An 18,479-nucleotide genomic window follows, 5' to 3' on the forward strand; every position below is an offset into this window, starting at 1 on the left:
GTAGGTATATTGCAATGACAGAGGCCCAATGTGTGCCACACACATACAAGAGAGTTGTGAGTTTCCTAGTGTATTTAGCTGGGGAAGGCAGATGAGAGGAAGGAGAGACTTGGACAGGGGAGAAGAGGGTTTGGGTGCAGGATAAGTGGAGTTAGGGTCTTGGGAAAGGGGAGATGTAGGTGCAGGGTGGGGTAAGTGGAGACTGAAGCCAAGAGGATTACAAGAACAAAGGATGTGTTGCACGGGTGATTCCAATCTACGTAGCTCAGCAAAAATCGTGCTTTGGGAAAGGGAGAGATCCAGATCGCATAGGTAACGAAGCAGCTATTAAAATCGAAACATGCTGAGCACTGTGTTCAGTGACTGAGTGGCCGACTCTGCTTTGTTCACAGTTTGGTCATGGCCATTCATTCGGGTGGAAATTCTCATAACTGCAGCAGATCTACTAAATGATGTGGCTGCTTTCACAGGTGGCACTGCCTCTGATGGAATACAATAAGCCCATGCTGGAACTGGGGTAGGTTGTGCTGGGTAGGTGTATTCTACAGGTCCTGCACCTGGGCCTTCCACATGGATATAGCACATGTGAAAGGGGCTGGGAGAGTGTGTGATGGACTAGGATATTGTATAGATTGGGTGGGCAGCAGACTACCACTTTAAGAGGATTGGAAAAGCATTATAACATTCCTTATTTCCTGGCAGAGGACATGGTCAGTTGTCAGGAGTTGCTCCTTTGCAGCTCGTTCTTGGGGACAACAGAAGGATTAAGGATGCCTGAGGCAGGAGATGGGAATCAGATTGCAGATTAGGTTTCGGGGATAGAGTGTCTGGGATGAGCTTAGTGAAACCTTAAGCATACTGGGCAAGGAATTTCTCATCACTGCAGATATGCCATCCACAGGTTGAAAGACTATATGAGAGCAGTTTTCTGGGGAGGAAAGGGATGACAGCTATCAAAATGCAAGTATCATTGATGGTTAGTGGCCTTGCTATGAATAGAAGTATGTATGGAGTCATCACAGAAGTAGAGGTCAACATCAGAAAGATGACATGTTGGACTGAGGAGGATTAGCTGCAGCGAATGGATGAGAAGTTGTTGAGGCTGGGAGGAATGAGGACAGTGTGTCTTTGACTGGCTAAAGATCATCATGATATCATCAATGAACCTCAACCACACAGGGCTTTGTCAGCACATTCTGCCCGAACTTTCCATACCATATTTATAAAATATAACTAAAGGAACTGCTGACCTGTCATTAACAACATGGTTCTCTATTTCAAGAAGTAATTTAATTATTTATGCATCAGGCTGCCACAGTGAGTCAACAATTTGTACAGCACATGAATAATAGACGGGGTCTTTGTTTTAATTAACTTTAAACAACTAAATATCTCGAAAATGGCACATTATACAAAAGAAATGTTTGAGGTTAAAAGTTGATATTAGTAAAGAGGACATCTGCCTGTGCTGCAACTAGCCTACCTCCTAACTAACCCGGAGTTGGTGCGATCAACTTTGTATTTTCAAATTGAACCCCCCCCCCTTTTCCCCATTTTATTGCATATTTTGATTATACGCCAAAAATTATGTTAATTTAACTTATACAATTGTTTCCCATTCATGATAGATGGTACTGTAATCAACAGGCATCAAGTGTGCCTGTTTTTGGAACCAATGCATTTGAGTCTACATTTCATTTATGATGTAAATGTAAACCTATGTTCACTTTAGTGATGCAAAGTTGATTGTACACTACAATATGGTCAGCTGTTTTAATGCCTGGTTAGAAACTACATTTAGTGTGATCCTGTCACAATGACATAGATGTCCTGGTTTTCTGTGCCAATTGGGAGTCCGACCCCAAACAGTAGGGGTAGTTAAGAGGTGGCCAATTGTAGCATAGACAGATGTCCCCTTTGCTGATACTAACTTTTCACCTAGGACATTTTTCTCCCCCCGTAGGATCATCATTTTTGAGATATACAGTTGTTTCACATTAAAACAAACACCTTCATAATTCTAATGATAAAAATGTTATGTGGATTTATGAAATGTCTTTCTTCTTAACATTAAGAAATTTCCTCAGTTCATACTCACTGAATGTGAGTAGTAAAATCCAACAGAAATGACAAGTATGGTGTTAAAAGAAAAAAAAATTAAAACAAAAGATAAGTTGTTGACTGGCCAGATAAAGGGTGAGAAACAAAGCAATAATACCAAAAAGAAGACGAGATGGAAGGAGGGATGAGAAAAGCATAAATTGTTTACAACACGGCAGAGATACTTGTTCCCTGTTGGACAGCTGAGATATGCTGGGAGGGAAGTTACAATGATGGCAACAATTGAAGCTTTGGGTAAGTTGCAGATTAATTTGTTCCCTAGTTGTATGGCTTAAATGGAAATTGAGATGAAGAAAGACTTAATTTTACGCAAAAGTATGGCCAAGGTACTGGGTATATCTGATCTGGAACTGCAGTTACGGAATGATGATAAATCTGATGTGTGTGAAGGAGAGGTACTGAGGATACCAGAGACTACGAAATGAAAGAAGCGAACAAAGTGTGTGAAAACTGAACCGCATATCAAGTCGCACACAACATCAGAATAGGAAAGACTGATTTCATTTAACACTTGAATGTTGCAGGCATCTTTGGCAAGTATTCATAGTTTGCTCGAGTCATCTACAGTTTTCACTATATTAAAGCAGTAAAGATTTCACAGGACTAAGGACTGGACTACTTTTTGTTTAATCTGAAGAAAAAATATTTTCCTACATTTCTGGATTGTATGTAGGCAGGAAAGAGTTTTCCAGTATACTGCAACAGTTTGTTCTTCACAATTTAGATGCTCATCCAAGATTATGCCGTGGCCTTTTACCGTTTTTTTTTTTAATGTTAACTGGGTGCAGGTGAGGAGTGATGAAGGAACTGTTTCACAAAAAATGTCTGCTGATCAACTTTCTGTGTGATATGAGTATGACCTGTCACCTCCTAGGATTCAGTTGAAAATCCAGATTTTGTGACCTTTGTGATACTGAAGAAAAACCATCACTGTATGTAAGTGGTTGTTAAAAGAGTGAAGAATTGAAGACATTTCACTGATATACAGCAGATATCAGTTTTCTATCCAAACTGACACAATGTTTGAAGCACTAGGATGACATTCTAAAAAAGTGTCAAAGTTTCTGTAGCAGATTTTGATTTCGTGCCTACCCTGTGAATCCCTACAGGTAAATATCAAAATGCTTCCTCCAATCTCAAAAAAGCATTGATAAGATGATGATGATGATGAGTGTGAATACCTATTCTTATTAGTCAACAGATCTGAAAAATTATTTATTCGCCAACTCAAGTCCATTAAGAACACTTAGTAAAGAGCAATAAGAATTGAAATCTCCAAATCTTTTAGTTTGTATTTCTTTTAGGTCTGTACAAAATAATAATACTGCATCCTCCAGCTTCCTGAGAAGCAATATTCATTTCTGTAGTTCCTGATAGTTAAGGACACATTAGGCATCTTTGACTGGTTTTTTAATGTGCTACTCTTTTGTAATGTTATTTCACATTGATTTTAAACAGTTAAAAAAATTATGTAAATAACCTTTTAGCTGGTCACTGTGCTTGACTGTATCTCACTGAACTTTCACACAGTACATGTTATGCCCTGTCATACTCTTCTTAGTTGATCTGAGGGACAATGGTATAAGATTAAAACTAGTGGTATATTGAAATTGTATAACTTGCTTCTTCAACAGTGAAAGAACAAAATGCAATGAACAAATAGTTTATAGTGAGATACAATCAGCAAAATATTACTTGTACAGTATAAAAGAGAGAAACCAAGGAAGTCTGGAATTCAAAAATCAAAATTCAACAGCATAAAAATTTAAAGAGAGATTTGAAAGATAAAATGCATACTTGTGTAGGACTTCATATCACCGGGAGAGCCAAATCCTCCTCATTTATGACTGAAAATTGTACTAGTAGCAGAGCTTGAAGTATTCGATACAAAATGACAAATATAAGAAGTTCATCTAATTCACACTAGCATGTATCCAAAACCATAAGAGTGCTTATCTCTAAGCTCACCTATCTTCCAACAGAACTTGGTCAAATTCTGATGATGATACTAGAAAGAGTATTGATGTGACACAGTCAAAACACTGAAACCATTTTTGTCTTTGAGATCGCTGGCCCCCAACATCAACAAATTGGAATGGAATGTTATTGATCAGAACTACAAACTCTGAGATTCCTTTGGTTGCTTTACGACAATGCAAGATGTCTTGATGTGTGGGTACATAATCCTGAAAAAATAAGAAATAAAAACATATATAAACTAACAGTTGGCTGAAATACAGATGGAACAGAATTTATTTGGTAAAGTAACAGTCAACCAACAATTTTCTAGAGGAACTGACTTTTACACAAATGCTTGTCATTATTAAAGAAACAATACCACATAACTGAATTTTCCGATTTTCCTGGTTTCGGTCAGTTGGAAAACTTGCCTGCTTTTACCACAGAATGATGAAATTTCACTTCTTTACAATAAAAATGAAGCTGGAAGAATACTATGTACACCACACAAGTAGTTTTTTTTTGTAAATTCTGTGAAAATGCAAAAGAATAAAATTTTGCGTAACACCAATGTCAGAAGCATTGAGAGGCTTTTGCCTATAGGGAGGATGCAACATCCGTAGACTATAACAAAATGCCGGAGGAGCTGCAGAGAGTAAAAAGTTCTTGGCTTATTTGCCACATCAAATTCGGATAAAATCACAGGCTTTTGTTGATCGCCTCCATCATTATCATTGTCATCACCAGGGACTAAATTTGACTGGAGTGAAACAGGCAAGGCTCCCACTTTTACAATCTGAGGAAGGCATGAGATTGGCTGGATTATGTCATGACAACAACGTGGAGATAGCACATACGGAAGTGGGCCTCTCTACGTCCATAAATTGCTTGCAGCACCATCCACGACAACAAGTGGTAGACTTCCTCTTTGCTTTTCCTTTATCAACTGCAAGCTTCCATGCATTGCTAAGTGAACAGCAAGTACATCTACCTACGTTGTTTTCACACAGTCTAATTTTAACTGCTGCCCTGACCACAGAGTCCCAGTAGTTCAATTCATGAGCAAGTATTCTTATTTGTTCGAACCAAATTTTGTGTTTATTTAACTGGCTGTGATTGGTCACCACAGATTTTTCCAAATACATGTATTTAAGATGACACAGCAATGGTTAATAGTCCCTACAGAGTGGCACAGTAACTTTTGCCACAACTGGAAAGACTATTACAAATTTCTGGCACTCTCAGGTCGAGATTATCTCCAACGGGTTGCAATATTTCTTTAAGTTTCTTGGCTGTTTAGAACTCTACCTATCTCAGTAGCTGTTGTGCCATTGAATGGAAACTGTGGTACATGCTGGTCTTCTCGGCTTGTTTGAAAGGTGTCATGCCTTAGTTTCCTCGACAGCACTGACCTAATATAACTGGCAGAATACCGTTCCTTCTGAATACTGTTGTCATGTGGTTCATCTTGAGCCGATATGATCCTAGTCTGAAATAATCCTGCCTAAGCTATGCAGCATAGCTAGCTCTCTTTTGAATTGGATGATGGGAGGTACACTCATTGGGATACAGGTCTGTATGCAACAGTTCTCTATGCAGAATGCCAAATTGTCCATCAGCTATTTGTTTGATTAGTACACCTAGGAAAGTAACTTTCCACCCTTTTCCACCTTCAGTGTAAATCTTATGATTTATATCTATCATTCAAATAGTCAATGAACTGCTGCAGCACCTCACTGCCATGTGATCAAATTAAAAATGTTTTATAAACATATCGAAGGAAAAAAAAAAAAGGAAAAAAAAAAAAAGGATGGACAGAAGGGAGCATTTTTTCAATGCTTGTTCTTCAAAATCCTCCAAGAATCCTTGGGATTTTATCCAAATTTGAGGCAACAAGTAAAGCACGAACTTTTTATGCAAGGACACTGTCACAAAAGACATCATAGCCAGGTCTGCTGAGAATTGATGACTGGGTACTGACTGGCAGCTGTCAACAACTTTCAAAACAAATCTTCACTTCCTCATGTCACTGTCAAGTGAGCCACAATTTATTTCCCAGTGTACATATCATATAGTGAAATGCTGTTCATACTTATTAATGAAGGCCTTGACTTTACAACTGCTTTCTAACATGGTATTGTTTCTTAAATAACAAATTCTGCAATTATTTTCCTCTAAGTGACAAAATGCCAATTTCAAAGACTTTATTGTTCTCTGTAAATGGCCAGTTTACTCACCATTCTTGCTATCCTCTCCAAATTATCAAAGAAGTACTGAACAGAATCGCTCTGGAAAGAAGCAGAGGAATATCAGCTAATTACTCCGAAACAGGTAGCACTTCTAAATACAAAAAAGTGGTATTGTATAAGAATCAATCTGATACAGCCAGTGTTGGACAACATACATGCTGACAGTTTCCATGCATCTAAATGCACCTGCAACAGTGTTGTAACAACTAACTACAATTATTTCACAGTGTAAGGAGAGCTTAAACAAGCCAATTGGTAAACATGAACAGCTAATTCTGGGATTTCAGACACTCAGACTCTTCCACAGTGAAAAACCTAGTATTTTGACCAATGTCTCCAACATTTCAACACTTCAATTCAAACCAAGAACTTGTTAGCTGCGGTACATCGCATCATTCTAGATACGAACCATCTTCCCAATATCTATACTCGTTTACATCTGGATCATTCCATGACAATTAACCAATTCTGCCTAATTTTTAGAACTTTTTGTCTTACATTTCTCTAAATTTTTTTTAATGCAACCCATATAGTTAAAAAATACTGCAAATTTGAGAACTTGTTAGCTGCGGTACATCGCATCATTCTAGATACGAACCATCTTCCCAATATCTATACTCGTTTACATCTGGATCATTCCATAACAATTAACCAATCCTGCCTAATTTTTAGAACTTTTTGTCTTACATTTCTCTAAATTTTTTTTTAATGCAACCCATATAGTTAAAAAATACTGCAAATTTGAAGAGCTTTTGATCATGCCAATGTTTCATTTTTGAGAAAAACTGGTCAAATTTTCCAAACATTTTGAAGAATTAATTGGAGTATAGCTCCTAAAATACTACAGCTACAGGTAACTGGTGCCTTTTTAAAGCTGTGCTTCACTTTGACATGCAACAACAATACTGTAAGGTTAATTTTCCAAAAATCTCAAGTTTTTTTAAATCTCAAATCATTCATTTTATTTTTCCCTTAAAAATATGTGTCTGTCACCTGTTTCTGACTGTTAATAATAAAATTTGAAGTGGAGAAAGGATGTATTGAATGGGAAGTTAATTTTTAAGTGCAGTACAACACTACAACAATTTTTCTTAGCAGTTCATACTCCAAGAAACAGTCAACTAACTCTTATTGAGTAGCGTTTTACTGGCGTAGAACTAACTTGAGGAAAAGGAAGAGTTGTCACATATACTGAGACAGAAGAAAAGTTAAAAACCATTGAAACAAGTAGATTTATTATGAATAAGCACACAGAAGTTTGTGCTTGTGAATTAATAATGAAAATAGTCAACTTTTAATTGTAACTGTATACAGATCCATCATACGAAATTTTACACTCTTTTGGAGGCTTACGGATTTCTTACTATTCTCTGCGCCAGACAGCAACATGCTGTTCTTAATCTGTTGTGATTTCAGTACACATTTTGTAAAGAAATCTTATAGGGAAAATGATTTGGAAAATTTATTTAGTCCAACAATTTGACTTCAGTAATTAATTTTCCAACACAGCTTGTAAAGAAACTAGGACTCTGATAATGTTTTCTTTGATGTAGCTCAAAGCATGAAAAGAACCATACATAAAGTAACAAATGTTCTGTCTGATCACAATGCACAGTTAGTTAGGATAAATATGGTACTGCCTTACTGTACAGATATTACTCAGCAGAAATTTAACACTATTTTACAAGAAATGCTACAAGGACAGAAGGGCGTTATCAAGGATATTGAAAATGAACTCCCAACATGGTATGATTACCTTACAAGGAAGTATCACCACTGAACATATTTTAAGGAGAAAAAAGCACTCTCACAATGTATCAGTCCTAGCAATGGATTCTGTGTGAAAATTTGGCCTGTTATGACTTTCGGACTGTGCAGCTTTTAAATTTGATGAATACAGGTTGTTTGTTATTCACTCCATCCCACTGCAGCCTCTTAATTACCCATGTGCGAAGTAATGTACAGCAGAGTGTTAACCAGAGCCCTCCTATTAATGGGATGTTAATGGCAAGGGAAGATGAAGGAAGAGTGGGTCACTTCTGCTGAATGTGTTTTGAAATCTTGTTCACGAACACATAGTTTTACAGGAAAATAATACGTAATATGCGAACTCTCACACATGCACATTCAATATTACTTTGCCTGAAGATCAAAACGAATAAACCTAAGAAACCAAAGAATAATTTTGAAATAGTTGATGATTTTTGATGTACAATTTAATCATGTCAATCACATTGAAGAATATTGCATCTCCTGCAAATGTACTTCTCTTTAACAGTGTCAGATTTCCCATCCAAAGATAATAATTCACAACAGTGATGTTAATAATTTAATAGTACTATGCTACTTCTTTAATGATGCACTCATTCATTTTGTTAATTTGAGCTTCACTTGCAAAACACAACATATAAGTGTTCAAAGTAGAGAGATCTCTGGTACCAACTACACTGAGGTGACGAAAGTCATGGGATAACGATATCCAAATATACATATGGCTGTAGTAACGCATACACAAGGTACAAAATGGCTGTACATTGGAGCACTTGTCATTTGTAATCGGCGATTTCTGTGAAAAGATTATGGCCATACAATGGGAGTTAACAGACTGAAGGCAGAATTGTAGTTGGAGCTAAGTACATGGGACGTTCCATTTTGGAAAGCATTAGAGAATTCAATATGCCAAAATCCAGTGTAAAAAGTGTGTGGAAAATACTAAATTTCAGACATTACTTCTCACCACGGACAATGTAGTGGTCGACAGCCTTGACTTAACAACCAAGAGCAGTGGAGTTTATGTAGAGTTGTAAGTGCTAACAGACAAGGGACACTGTGTGAAATAACTGCAGAAATCAATTTGGTACATCCAACAAATGTACCTGTTTGGGCAGTGTGGCGAAATTTGGCATTAATGGGTTATGGTAGCAGGTGATTGATACAAGTGCCTTTGCTAACTGCACAACATCGCCTGCAGCATCTCTCCTGGGCTCATGACCATACCAGTTGGTACCTACACGACTGGAAAATCGTGGCATGGTCAGATGAGTCCCAATTTCAGTTGGTAACAGCCGATCGCAGGGTCGAGTATTATTCATGGACTTTGTGTTCCCAAGTAATGCTGGAATTCTTATGGATAACAATACACCATGTCACCAGTCCACAATTCTTTATAACTGGTTTGAAAAACATTCTGTATGGTTTGAACATATGATCTGGCCACACATCAAACATTTATGAGACATGATTGAGAGGTCAGTCATACACAAAATCATGCACCAGCAATGCTTTTGCAATTATGGTTAACTATAGAGGCAGCATGCCTCAATATCTCTGCAGAGGATTTTCATCGACTTGTTGAGTCCATGCCACATCAAGTCGCAGCATTATGTTGGGCAAAAGGAGGTCCGAGTCGATATTAGGGTGCATCCCACGACTTATCATCTCAATGTAATTGTTGGAAACCGCACACCACGATGCCTATGAACAAAACACTATCACTTGTTTGTTCACTGACATAGGAACATGAACCTCTTACTCGCTCTGCTGTAGAGCATTTCACACTTGGGCTTTAGGTCGCCGCATTGCGTTTGAGTGAGTGGCAAACTACTGGTGAGTGTGAAATTTAAGAGCTGTATACTCAGTCAGCCATAACTGCATACTTTCAGAATTATTAACCAATTTTTGTGCGAGATTGATTGCTGGGGCTGGTATCTCGACATGTGCGTTTTTCTCCTTAAAATATGAGGTTCAGTTGGTGATGTTTCCTTGTTAGGAGACCACCAGAGGAAATATGACCACCTAAAATTAACACTGGAAATCTCCATGACACAGGAGAAGAGAAAGACCCAAACTAAACTGGGAAACTGGAGTGAGGCATGCAATGCAGAATAGAGCTATGTACGAAGAAGATTGGCAAGATAGGTTATGAAAACCTAGGTGCAAGAGACACCACATGGTGTATGAAACTCGCAAGAAGGAGAAGTTTACAATGATAATCTGGGATGATATTTACTGGTCGACAATTATTAAACTACATGCAATTAAATCATCATAATTTCTGAACAGTTTGTGTTAGGACATCCAAACTTCATGTTTGATCGCGTGGCATGACAGAAACTAGTATGCGCATTCAAGGTTTGGTTTGGAAATGAAGCTCACTATCTTTTGGAAGAGTTCGTCAATAAGCAAAATTGGCTCGTTTGGGGGACTGACAAACAGTATTTTGCAAGCAAGAAGCCTCTTAACCTTCAATGGGTGACTGTGTGATGTGCAATGTCCAGTCATGGAATAATATTCATTGATGGTATGGTGTCTACCAAACTGTACATAAAACTTTTGGAAGATGATTTCATACCAATTGTCCAAAGTGACACTGATTTTGACAAGACGTGGTTCATGCAAGATGGAGCTCAACCCCATCGAAGGAGGAGTGTTGGATGCCCTGGAAGAGCACTTTGGGAACCACATTCTGGTCCTGGGGTACCCAAAGGCCACTGGCATGGGCCTTGATTGGCCGCCATATTCTCCGGTGCTGAAGAACATATGCAACTTCTTTTTGTGGGGCTTTATTAAAGACAAGGTGTACAGCAATAATCCCAAAACCATTGCTGAGCTGAAAACAGCCTGGACAACATTGATGTTCCGACACTTCAGCAGGTCATGCAAAATTTCGCTATCCGCCTGCACCGCATGATCGCCAATGATGGCCAGCATAGTGAACGTGCCATAATCCAAATCCGAATATTTATGACGATGTTTACATGTTGAATAAATTGTGTGGACTCATAGTTTTTAGTAACTTACTTTTTTTCACATAGTTCAATAATTGTGATCCCATATAATGAACCAAATGCCAACATAAAATTTAATTTAGTTTACGATAAATACATATCATTATCTGAAAATAGTTGTTCTCATAAACAAATCGCCAATGTAAAAAAGAACATGGATCAATAGAAGGTCTAAAGTATCTTTTGAAGGGAAAATAGAAATTTGCCTATTGTCAAGAACAAGTAACAATCCCAGTAGTTGCTAAACCACCCCAAATTACTACAAAAAGTTTTTTAAAAACTAAAAGAATGCATATTATGTCAGAAATCAGTATTTCAACAACAAACTTAAATCAATAATGAAAATAGCAAAATGAAAAAGGACGATAGGCCAGAGAATAGGATAACATCACTATTGACTTAAACTGAAGGGCTATAAATGAAAAGTCACAGGTAGCGGCCCTGTTTAATATTCATTTCTTAAAAGTAGTAGGAAATTTAAGAACAAGTAACTCAGGAGAGAAATCAAAGCAGTTTGTTGAAAAAGCAATATTCAATTCTTAAAAGTAGTAGAAAATTTAAGAACAAACAATTCAAGATAGAAATCATATTTATGTCTTGCCCACTTTTCTCATTCTAAAATTAAGAAAATTTCATTTTGAAAAAAAAAAAGCTACCTTCATCTCCCATAAAATAGTGCAGTCTCTTCTAAAATGCATAATCTATAACTAAATCAGGACATTTTTTCAGAGGGATTCAATATAATTTGTAAACAACTCTATAAGGAAGGTAATACAGATATCAATAACTGCCGACAGTTTCATTACTGACATTTTCCAAAATATTTGAGGAGATGTATTCTAGAATAGCATTCCACCTGAGCAATAGTAACATCCTCAGCAAGTCACAGTTTGGATTAAAGAAGAGTTCTCTGCTGAAAATGCTAGCTGGAAGTTCACTCCTCAAATTTTACAGGCATTCAATAACAAAACAGCATTGGTTGGTATTTTCTATGACCTAAGGCATCTGACAGTGTGAATCACAATTTTCTTCTAAATAAATTGAGGTTTTATAGAATTCAGCCAACCAAAAGATAATTATACATAATCAAAAGAAGGCAAAAAGCTATATTTAATGATTCAACCAATGTAAATAGAGGAGATTCATCTGACCAGGGAAAAATCACATAGGGGGTTTCACTAGTCCCAATCTTTAAGTCCATTATTGTATCCCTATTATATCAATTACTACCTGTCTAATATACAAGTAGTTCTTTCTGCAGATAACACTAGCACTGTAACCAATCCAAATACATATGCAACAAGATAACAAGTAAATAATGTTCTTAGAAGTATTATTGAATGGTTTTCTGCAAATGGCCCCACTCTCAATTTGAAAAGGCACAACATAATAAGTTCTGCACATTTAGAGGTACTACACCAATGATAAAAGCAAGGAAATAGTAACTAGGGAGGGAACTTCTAAATTTTTAGGCATCCAGGCTAATGAGAATTTAGACGAAAAAACACATTCTAGAACTCCCAAAGTATAAGGAGTGTTCGAATGAAAAGATACGAGAAGCTGTAACATCCAAACCTACTGAAATTTGTATACACCACTTTGGGACTATAGTGAGGCATCTAGGGACAAGAATGTCACTTTCGGCACGGTTGTGTACATGCTCGGGCACATGGTGCAGGAAAGAACAAGGCAGTTGTATGTTCCATCCATTTGATGCAGCAGTGCGTGTGATGACACCATGGGTCACACTGCAAAATTCAATTTAACGACTGAGGAGCAGCAAGGTGTTATCAGATTTCTGACTGCAGAAGGGGTTAAACCAACCAATATTCATAGCCAGATGGTGGTTGTATACGTGGGAGCCTGTGTGTCCAACATGTCAGTGAGAAAAAGGAGTGCCCATTTTTGTGATGTGTTTGAGTGAGGATGCAACACTACGCCAGGCAAACTATGGCTGAACTCATTGTCAAGGTGCACAACCTGGTAAGAAGTGATCAGCGTGTCACAATACGAAAGCTGATAGAGGTGGTGGGGGCCAGTGTCTGAACAGTGTGGGAAACTGTGCACAAGTTGCATTACCGGAATGTGAAGGCGCAATGGGTTCCAGAACAGTTCAGCGAACCACAAAAGCAACACTTGTTCCAGTATCTTCAAGATACCGCTTTCCTGGAGCGGACTGCTGCTGGACATACGAGCTGGTGCCGTTGTTTCAAGCCAGAGACAAAGCAGGACAGCATACAATGGAAGCATGTGTTGTCACCTCGTCCTAAGAAATTCAGAGCTGTGCCCTCAGCAGGCAAGGTGATGCTCATCATCTTTTTCAATGTTTGAGATACAATACTCATTGAAATCCTTGAACACAGAAAAACCATTAACAGTAATGTGTACTGAGAGACACTCCATAGCCTATGCCAGTCCATCAAGAGCAAACATCCTGAGCTCGTGGAGAGAGTGATTCTGTTCCACAATAATGAGTCTCTACACATCTCCAAGGTCACACAAAGTGTAATGGCCAAGATGAAGCAGTAGGATAATTGTGCTCAAGCCTCTAGTGATTACTTTTGACTAAAGACTTAATTTATACCCACCGTTTCGTGGACGTCTTTTCTTTTGAACACCTGTCATAACTTAGTTCAGCCATATTAGCACTCTGAATTGCTGCAAATTTTTGGGAGAGACAAATCAGTAAGTTACGGTATTCTGCGTATTTTCATATGGATCAATGTTTTGGGTAATTCACCTTTAATCCATGAGTGGGTGCACATATGTATAAAGTGCATGCCAATGACAAGTAACACTTTCTTGTACCATTCCACTGTTTTTTACAACTGCAAGTCTGTACCTATTCCTTCATCATTGCTTCAGCTAACACAGCAATAAATGGTATTGTAATATGTCCAAATGAGCAGCACTAATATAAAATAATAGCGGCGAGAAAAACTTTACTATCCAAGCGAGAAAATGACCCAGATTCTGAGCTAGCAGCACAATCTCACAATGAAGCTGTTGTCTAAGACATAATTACTAAATGTTTGGCAGGGAGCTGATGGAACTAGGCTGTTTAATGCTCCGAAGGGGTCATTGCTGTGGGGTAACACTTGCACATGGGAACTGAGCAAGAAAATGCAAGTTTATTTTATTATTGTTTAACTACACTCTCATAAGTTTATGTTGTTGTTGAATTAAAATATGATTAAATGGAGATTTTGCTCATACATGTTTACCTTGGTCACATAAAGACAGCTAATCTTTAGTGCACACAAAGTACGCCACACGTCAACTCATGTTATGTAAATCAACATAGCCACTCGACGATTATGAAAGTCTTCATTGCTTAAAATAATGCTGTCAAAATAAAGTGGTGCTCCCCATGATCACCTTGCCGACATCTGCCTATGGGGTTATGCACACTGACTTCTTCTACAACACTGTATATTTATTCCCTCATGAAGTCTGTTATAAATAACCCACTACAGTTCAAAAGAAACAATGATGTATGTAATTACAATAACAGATAAAAAATAGTCATTCACTGTTCTGAATTAGGGTTGTGCTTAGCACAAAAAGGTGTTTACAATACTGCCACAAAATTTTTTGTCTCTTACTCAAGGGCACAGAAAGCCTGACCAACAGCAGTGATAAAATCGAAAACAAATGTAAAGAGTTCCTCCTTGAGAACTACTCTTCTGTACAAAAATTCCTGTTTCTGCCATGTGTAGAAGGTGGGTAGGAAATAAATAAAACTTTGTGAATTGTCATTATGTTCAAATATTTACATATGAATGTGTAGCGTGAATGTAAAACAATTTGTTCCATATCATTACAATTAGTAGTACAAACCAGACATGGAATATGGAACTAACTAACAAGAGAAAGTTTATTCCACCTTTTATTCTACTATGAGGCAAAAGTTTTTGTATTATAGTGTTTACAGATATTGCTAATTAATTGGTTTATGCACTTATTGACAATATTAATTTTTAATTACATGCAGCACAGAAATACAAGAAAAATGAAACAGGGCTACTATCACAATTCAGTAATTCAAAAATAATCCCACGAGCTCACAATGTGCTCTCTCATTCCAGCGACTGATTTTTCAGGTTGCAATTAAGTCTTACTTCTTGAATGGTAAATCAAGCACACAAACCAATTTTAAACAACATGCTTTCTTAGATGGTTCAGGCATAATTGAAAATGGATTTGTTACAACTATCTTAAGCAAATTATGCCAGTTGGTGGTACATTGCGTAAAATCTTGGAATGGGCAATAATTCTACAAAATTAAAGTTTCGTGTCATTAGCCCTAAGAGGTCTACACAGTTTTTTTTAATCCTTACCAAAACAATGAAATCTTAGAAGCATTACCTGACTGACACGAGAAGGGTTGAACCCTGTATGTTAACATCAAGAATCTCTACAATGACAGTTGACTAGATACCATATCATGACTTATTTGAGAGACTTCACTTATAGCTCAAGTGAGTACTTTTGATTTCCTTGTGTACCTTCTTTATTTGTTGTTATTCTCCATTTCAGAAAAATATTAAAACTTTTCTAAAAAAGAAAATGGTGTTCATTAAAAATGATTATTACACACGTGATTCTGTTTCAGGTAACTTTTACTGCTTGAATATTTTATCAGGTTTCAACTCAAGGATTATCTAGCACTAAAGCATGTGTCTGGAAGCAAAGATCACAGGACTGAATCCTGGACAGACCAAAGATTTTTCAGTCTGTCTTTAACCTAGAATTCACCTCTCAGTGATATTAAGATTTGTCAGAATCAACTGGCACTTCGTGTTGTGGGTGTCTAAAATGAGGTCTCATGCAAAAGTTTGTATCTCATGATGGCACCATAAGTAAAGACAGTTCCTACAAGACACAGTAACGAATCAGAGAAGTTGGCATAGACACGCCCCAAAATGTTTCCTTATGCTGACACTGCCAAAAGTGGAAGTTATTTATGTCTGAGCAAAGTGCCACTTGGCCCTATCACTACATAATCCGCAATCAATTTACTACACCAGTCTCGCCATCATAGACCTGACTATATGAGAATAGAAAAGTTATTCTGAGCTTATTATCAGTTAAAGACTATTGTACTCTGACATGTAATTATCATTATGTAATTAAGTGCCAAATATTAATAAGTGTCAGTGACAGCACCATTTCATGTCATCTGTATGAACACTAATTGTTTCTAAAGTTAAGTACCATGTTCAAGTTTTAATAAATTACTAATAATTTGCATGGGTGGTGTATTATCTGCTCCCCATTAAACTGTAAGTCCCTCTCACCAGTTAAAGTAGCTTACGAACATGCAAGTCGCTGAAGTGGTGCCCAATTGAAGGATTTGCATCAGGCTACTGAGTCACATGAAATTATTACTATAATAAACATGTAACCCATTTCTCAATAACCTTACTACCACAGCTCAGTTTTGGAGGAAAGTAGTAACTTCATGATTTGATGCAAAAAAGTTTTAGTTCTGAAGTATGTAATATGTTGTTGTTGCTGTGGTCTTCAGTCCTGAGACTGGTTTGATGCAGCTCTCCATGGTACTCTATCCTGTGCAAGCTTCTTCATCTCCCAGTACCTACTGCAACCTACATCCTTCTGAATCTGCTTAGTGTAGTCATCTCTTGGTCTCCCTCTACGATTTTTACCCTCCACGCTGCCCTCCAATACGAAATTGGTGATCCCTTGATGCCTCAGAACATGTCCTACCAACCGATCCCTTCTTCTGGTCAAGTTGTGCCACAAACTTCTCTTCTCCCCAATCCGATTCTATACTTCCTCATTAGTTATGTGATCTACTCATCTAATCTTCAGCATTCTTCTGTAGCACCACATTTCGAAAGCTTCTATTCTCTTCTTGTCCAAACTATTTATCGTCCATGTTTCACATCCATACATGGCCACACTCCATACAAATACTCTCAGAAACGACTTCCTGACGCTTAACAAATTTCTGTTCTTTAGAAATGCTTTCCTTGCCATTGCCAGTCTACATTTTATATCCTCTCTACTTCGACCATCATTAGTTATTTTGCTGCCCAAATAGCAAAACTCCCTTACTACTTTAAGCATTTCATTTCCTAATCTAATTCCCTCAGCATCACCCGACTTAATTCGACTACTTTCTGTTATCCTCGTTTTGCTTTTTTTGATGATCATCTTATACCCTCCTTTCAAGACACTGTCCATTCTGTTCAGCTGCTCTATCAAGTCATTTGCTGTGTCTGATAGAATTACAATGACATCAGCGATCCTCAAAGTTTATTTTTCTTCTCCATGGTTTTAATTCCTACTCCAAATTTTTATTTTGTTTCCTTTACTGATTGCTCAATATACAGATTGAATAACATCGGGGAGAGGCTACAACCCTGTCTCACTCCCTTCCCAACCACTGCTTCCTTTTCATGTCCCTCGACTCTTACAACTGCCCTCTGCCTTCTGTACAAATTGTAAATAGCCTTTCACTCCCTGTATTTTACCCCTGCCACCTTCAAAATTTGAAAGAGAGTATTCCAGTCAACATTGTCAAAAGCTTTCTCTATGTTTACAAATTCTAGAAACATAGGTTTGCCCTTCCTTAATCGAGCTTCTAAGATAAGTCGTAGAGTCAGTATTGCCTCACGTGTTCCAACATTTCTACGGAATCCAAATCGATCTTCCCCGAGGTCGGCTTCTACTAGTTTTTCCATTCGTCTGTAAAAATTCACGTTAGTATTTCGTAGCTGTGACTTATTAAACTGATAGTTCGGTAATTTTCACATTTGTCAACACCTGCTTTCTTTGGGATTGGAATTATTATATTCTTCTTGAAGTCTGAGGGTATTTCGCCTGTCTCATACATCTTGCTCACCAGATGGTAGAGTTTTGTCAGGACTGGCTCTCCCAAGGCCGTCAGTAGTTCCAAAGGAATGTTGTCTACTCCGGTGGCCTTGTTTTGACTCAGGTCTTTCAGTGCTCTGTCAGACTCTTCACGCAGTATCGTATCTCCCATTTCATCTTCATCCACATCCTCTCCATTTCCATAACATTGTCCTCAAGTACATCACCCTTGTATAGACCCTCTATATACTCCTTCCACCTTTCTGCTTTCCCTTCTTTGATTAGAACTGGGTTTCCATCTGAGCTCTTAATATTTATATAAGTGGCCCTCTTGTCTCCAAAGGTCTCTTTAATTTTCCTGTAGGCAGTATCTATCTTACCCCTAGTGAGATAAGCCTCTACATCCTTACATTTGTCCTCTAGCCATCCCTGCTTAGCCATTTTGCACTTCCTGTCGATGTCATTTTTGAGACGTTTGTATTCCTTTTTGCCTGCTTCATTTACTGCATTTTTATATTTTCTC

The 18,479-nt window shown here is 37.7% G+C and overlaps 1 protein-coding gene across 2 annotated transcripts in view; it reads right to left on the reverse strand.

The window, feature by feature from the left end:
• The window catches only part of LOC126354411 (guanine nucleotide-binding protein subunit alpha homolog), a 71,065-nt gene that overhangs the window by 30,435 nt on the left and 22,151 nt on the right, over positions 1-18,479 (reverse strand). For both annotated transcript variants that reach the window (XR_007565321.1, XM_050004029.1), the window contains exons 2-3: positions 6,318-6,368; positions 4,090-4,307 (exon numbers count right to left, since the gene is read on the reverse strand). Coding sequence is in view for 1 of the 2 variants with exons in the window: in XM_050004029.1 (XP_049859986.1) it covers positions 4,090-4,307; positions 6,318-6,368 (269 nt within the window). In the remaining variant the exon portion in view is untranslated. The remainder of the gene's footprint in view (positions 1-4,089; positions 4,308-6,317; positions 6,369-18,479) is intronic.

This window comes from Schistocerca gregaria, chromosome 3, assembly GCF_023897955.1.
Source record: "Schistocerca gregaria isolate iqSchGreg1 chromosome 3, iqSchGreg1.2, whole genome shotgun sequence".
Classification (NCBI taxonomy): Eukaryota; Metazoa; Arthropoda; class Insecta; order Orthoptera; family Acrididae; genus Schistocerca; species Schistocerca gregaria.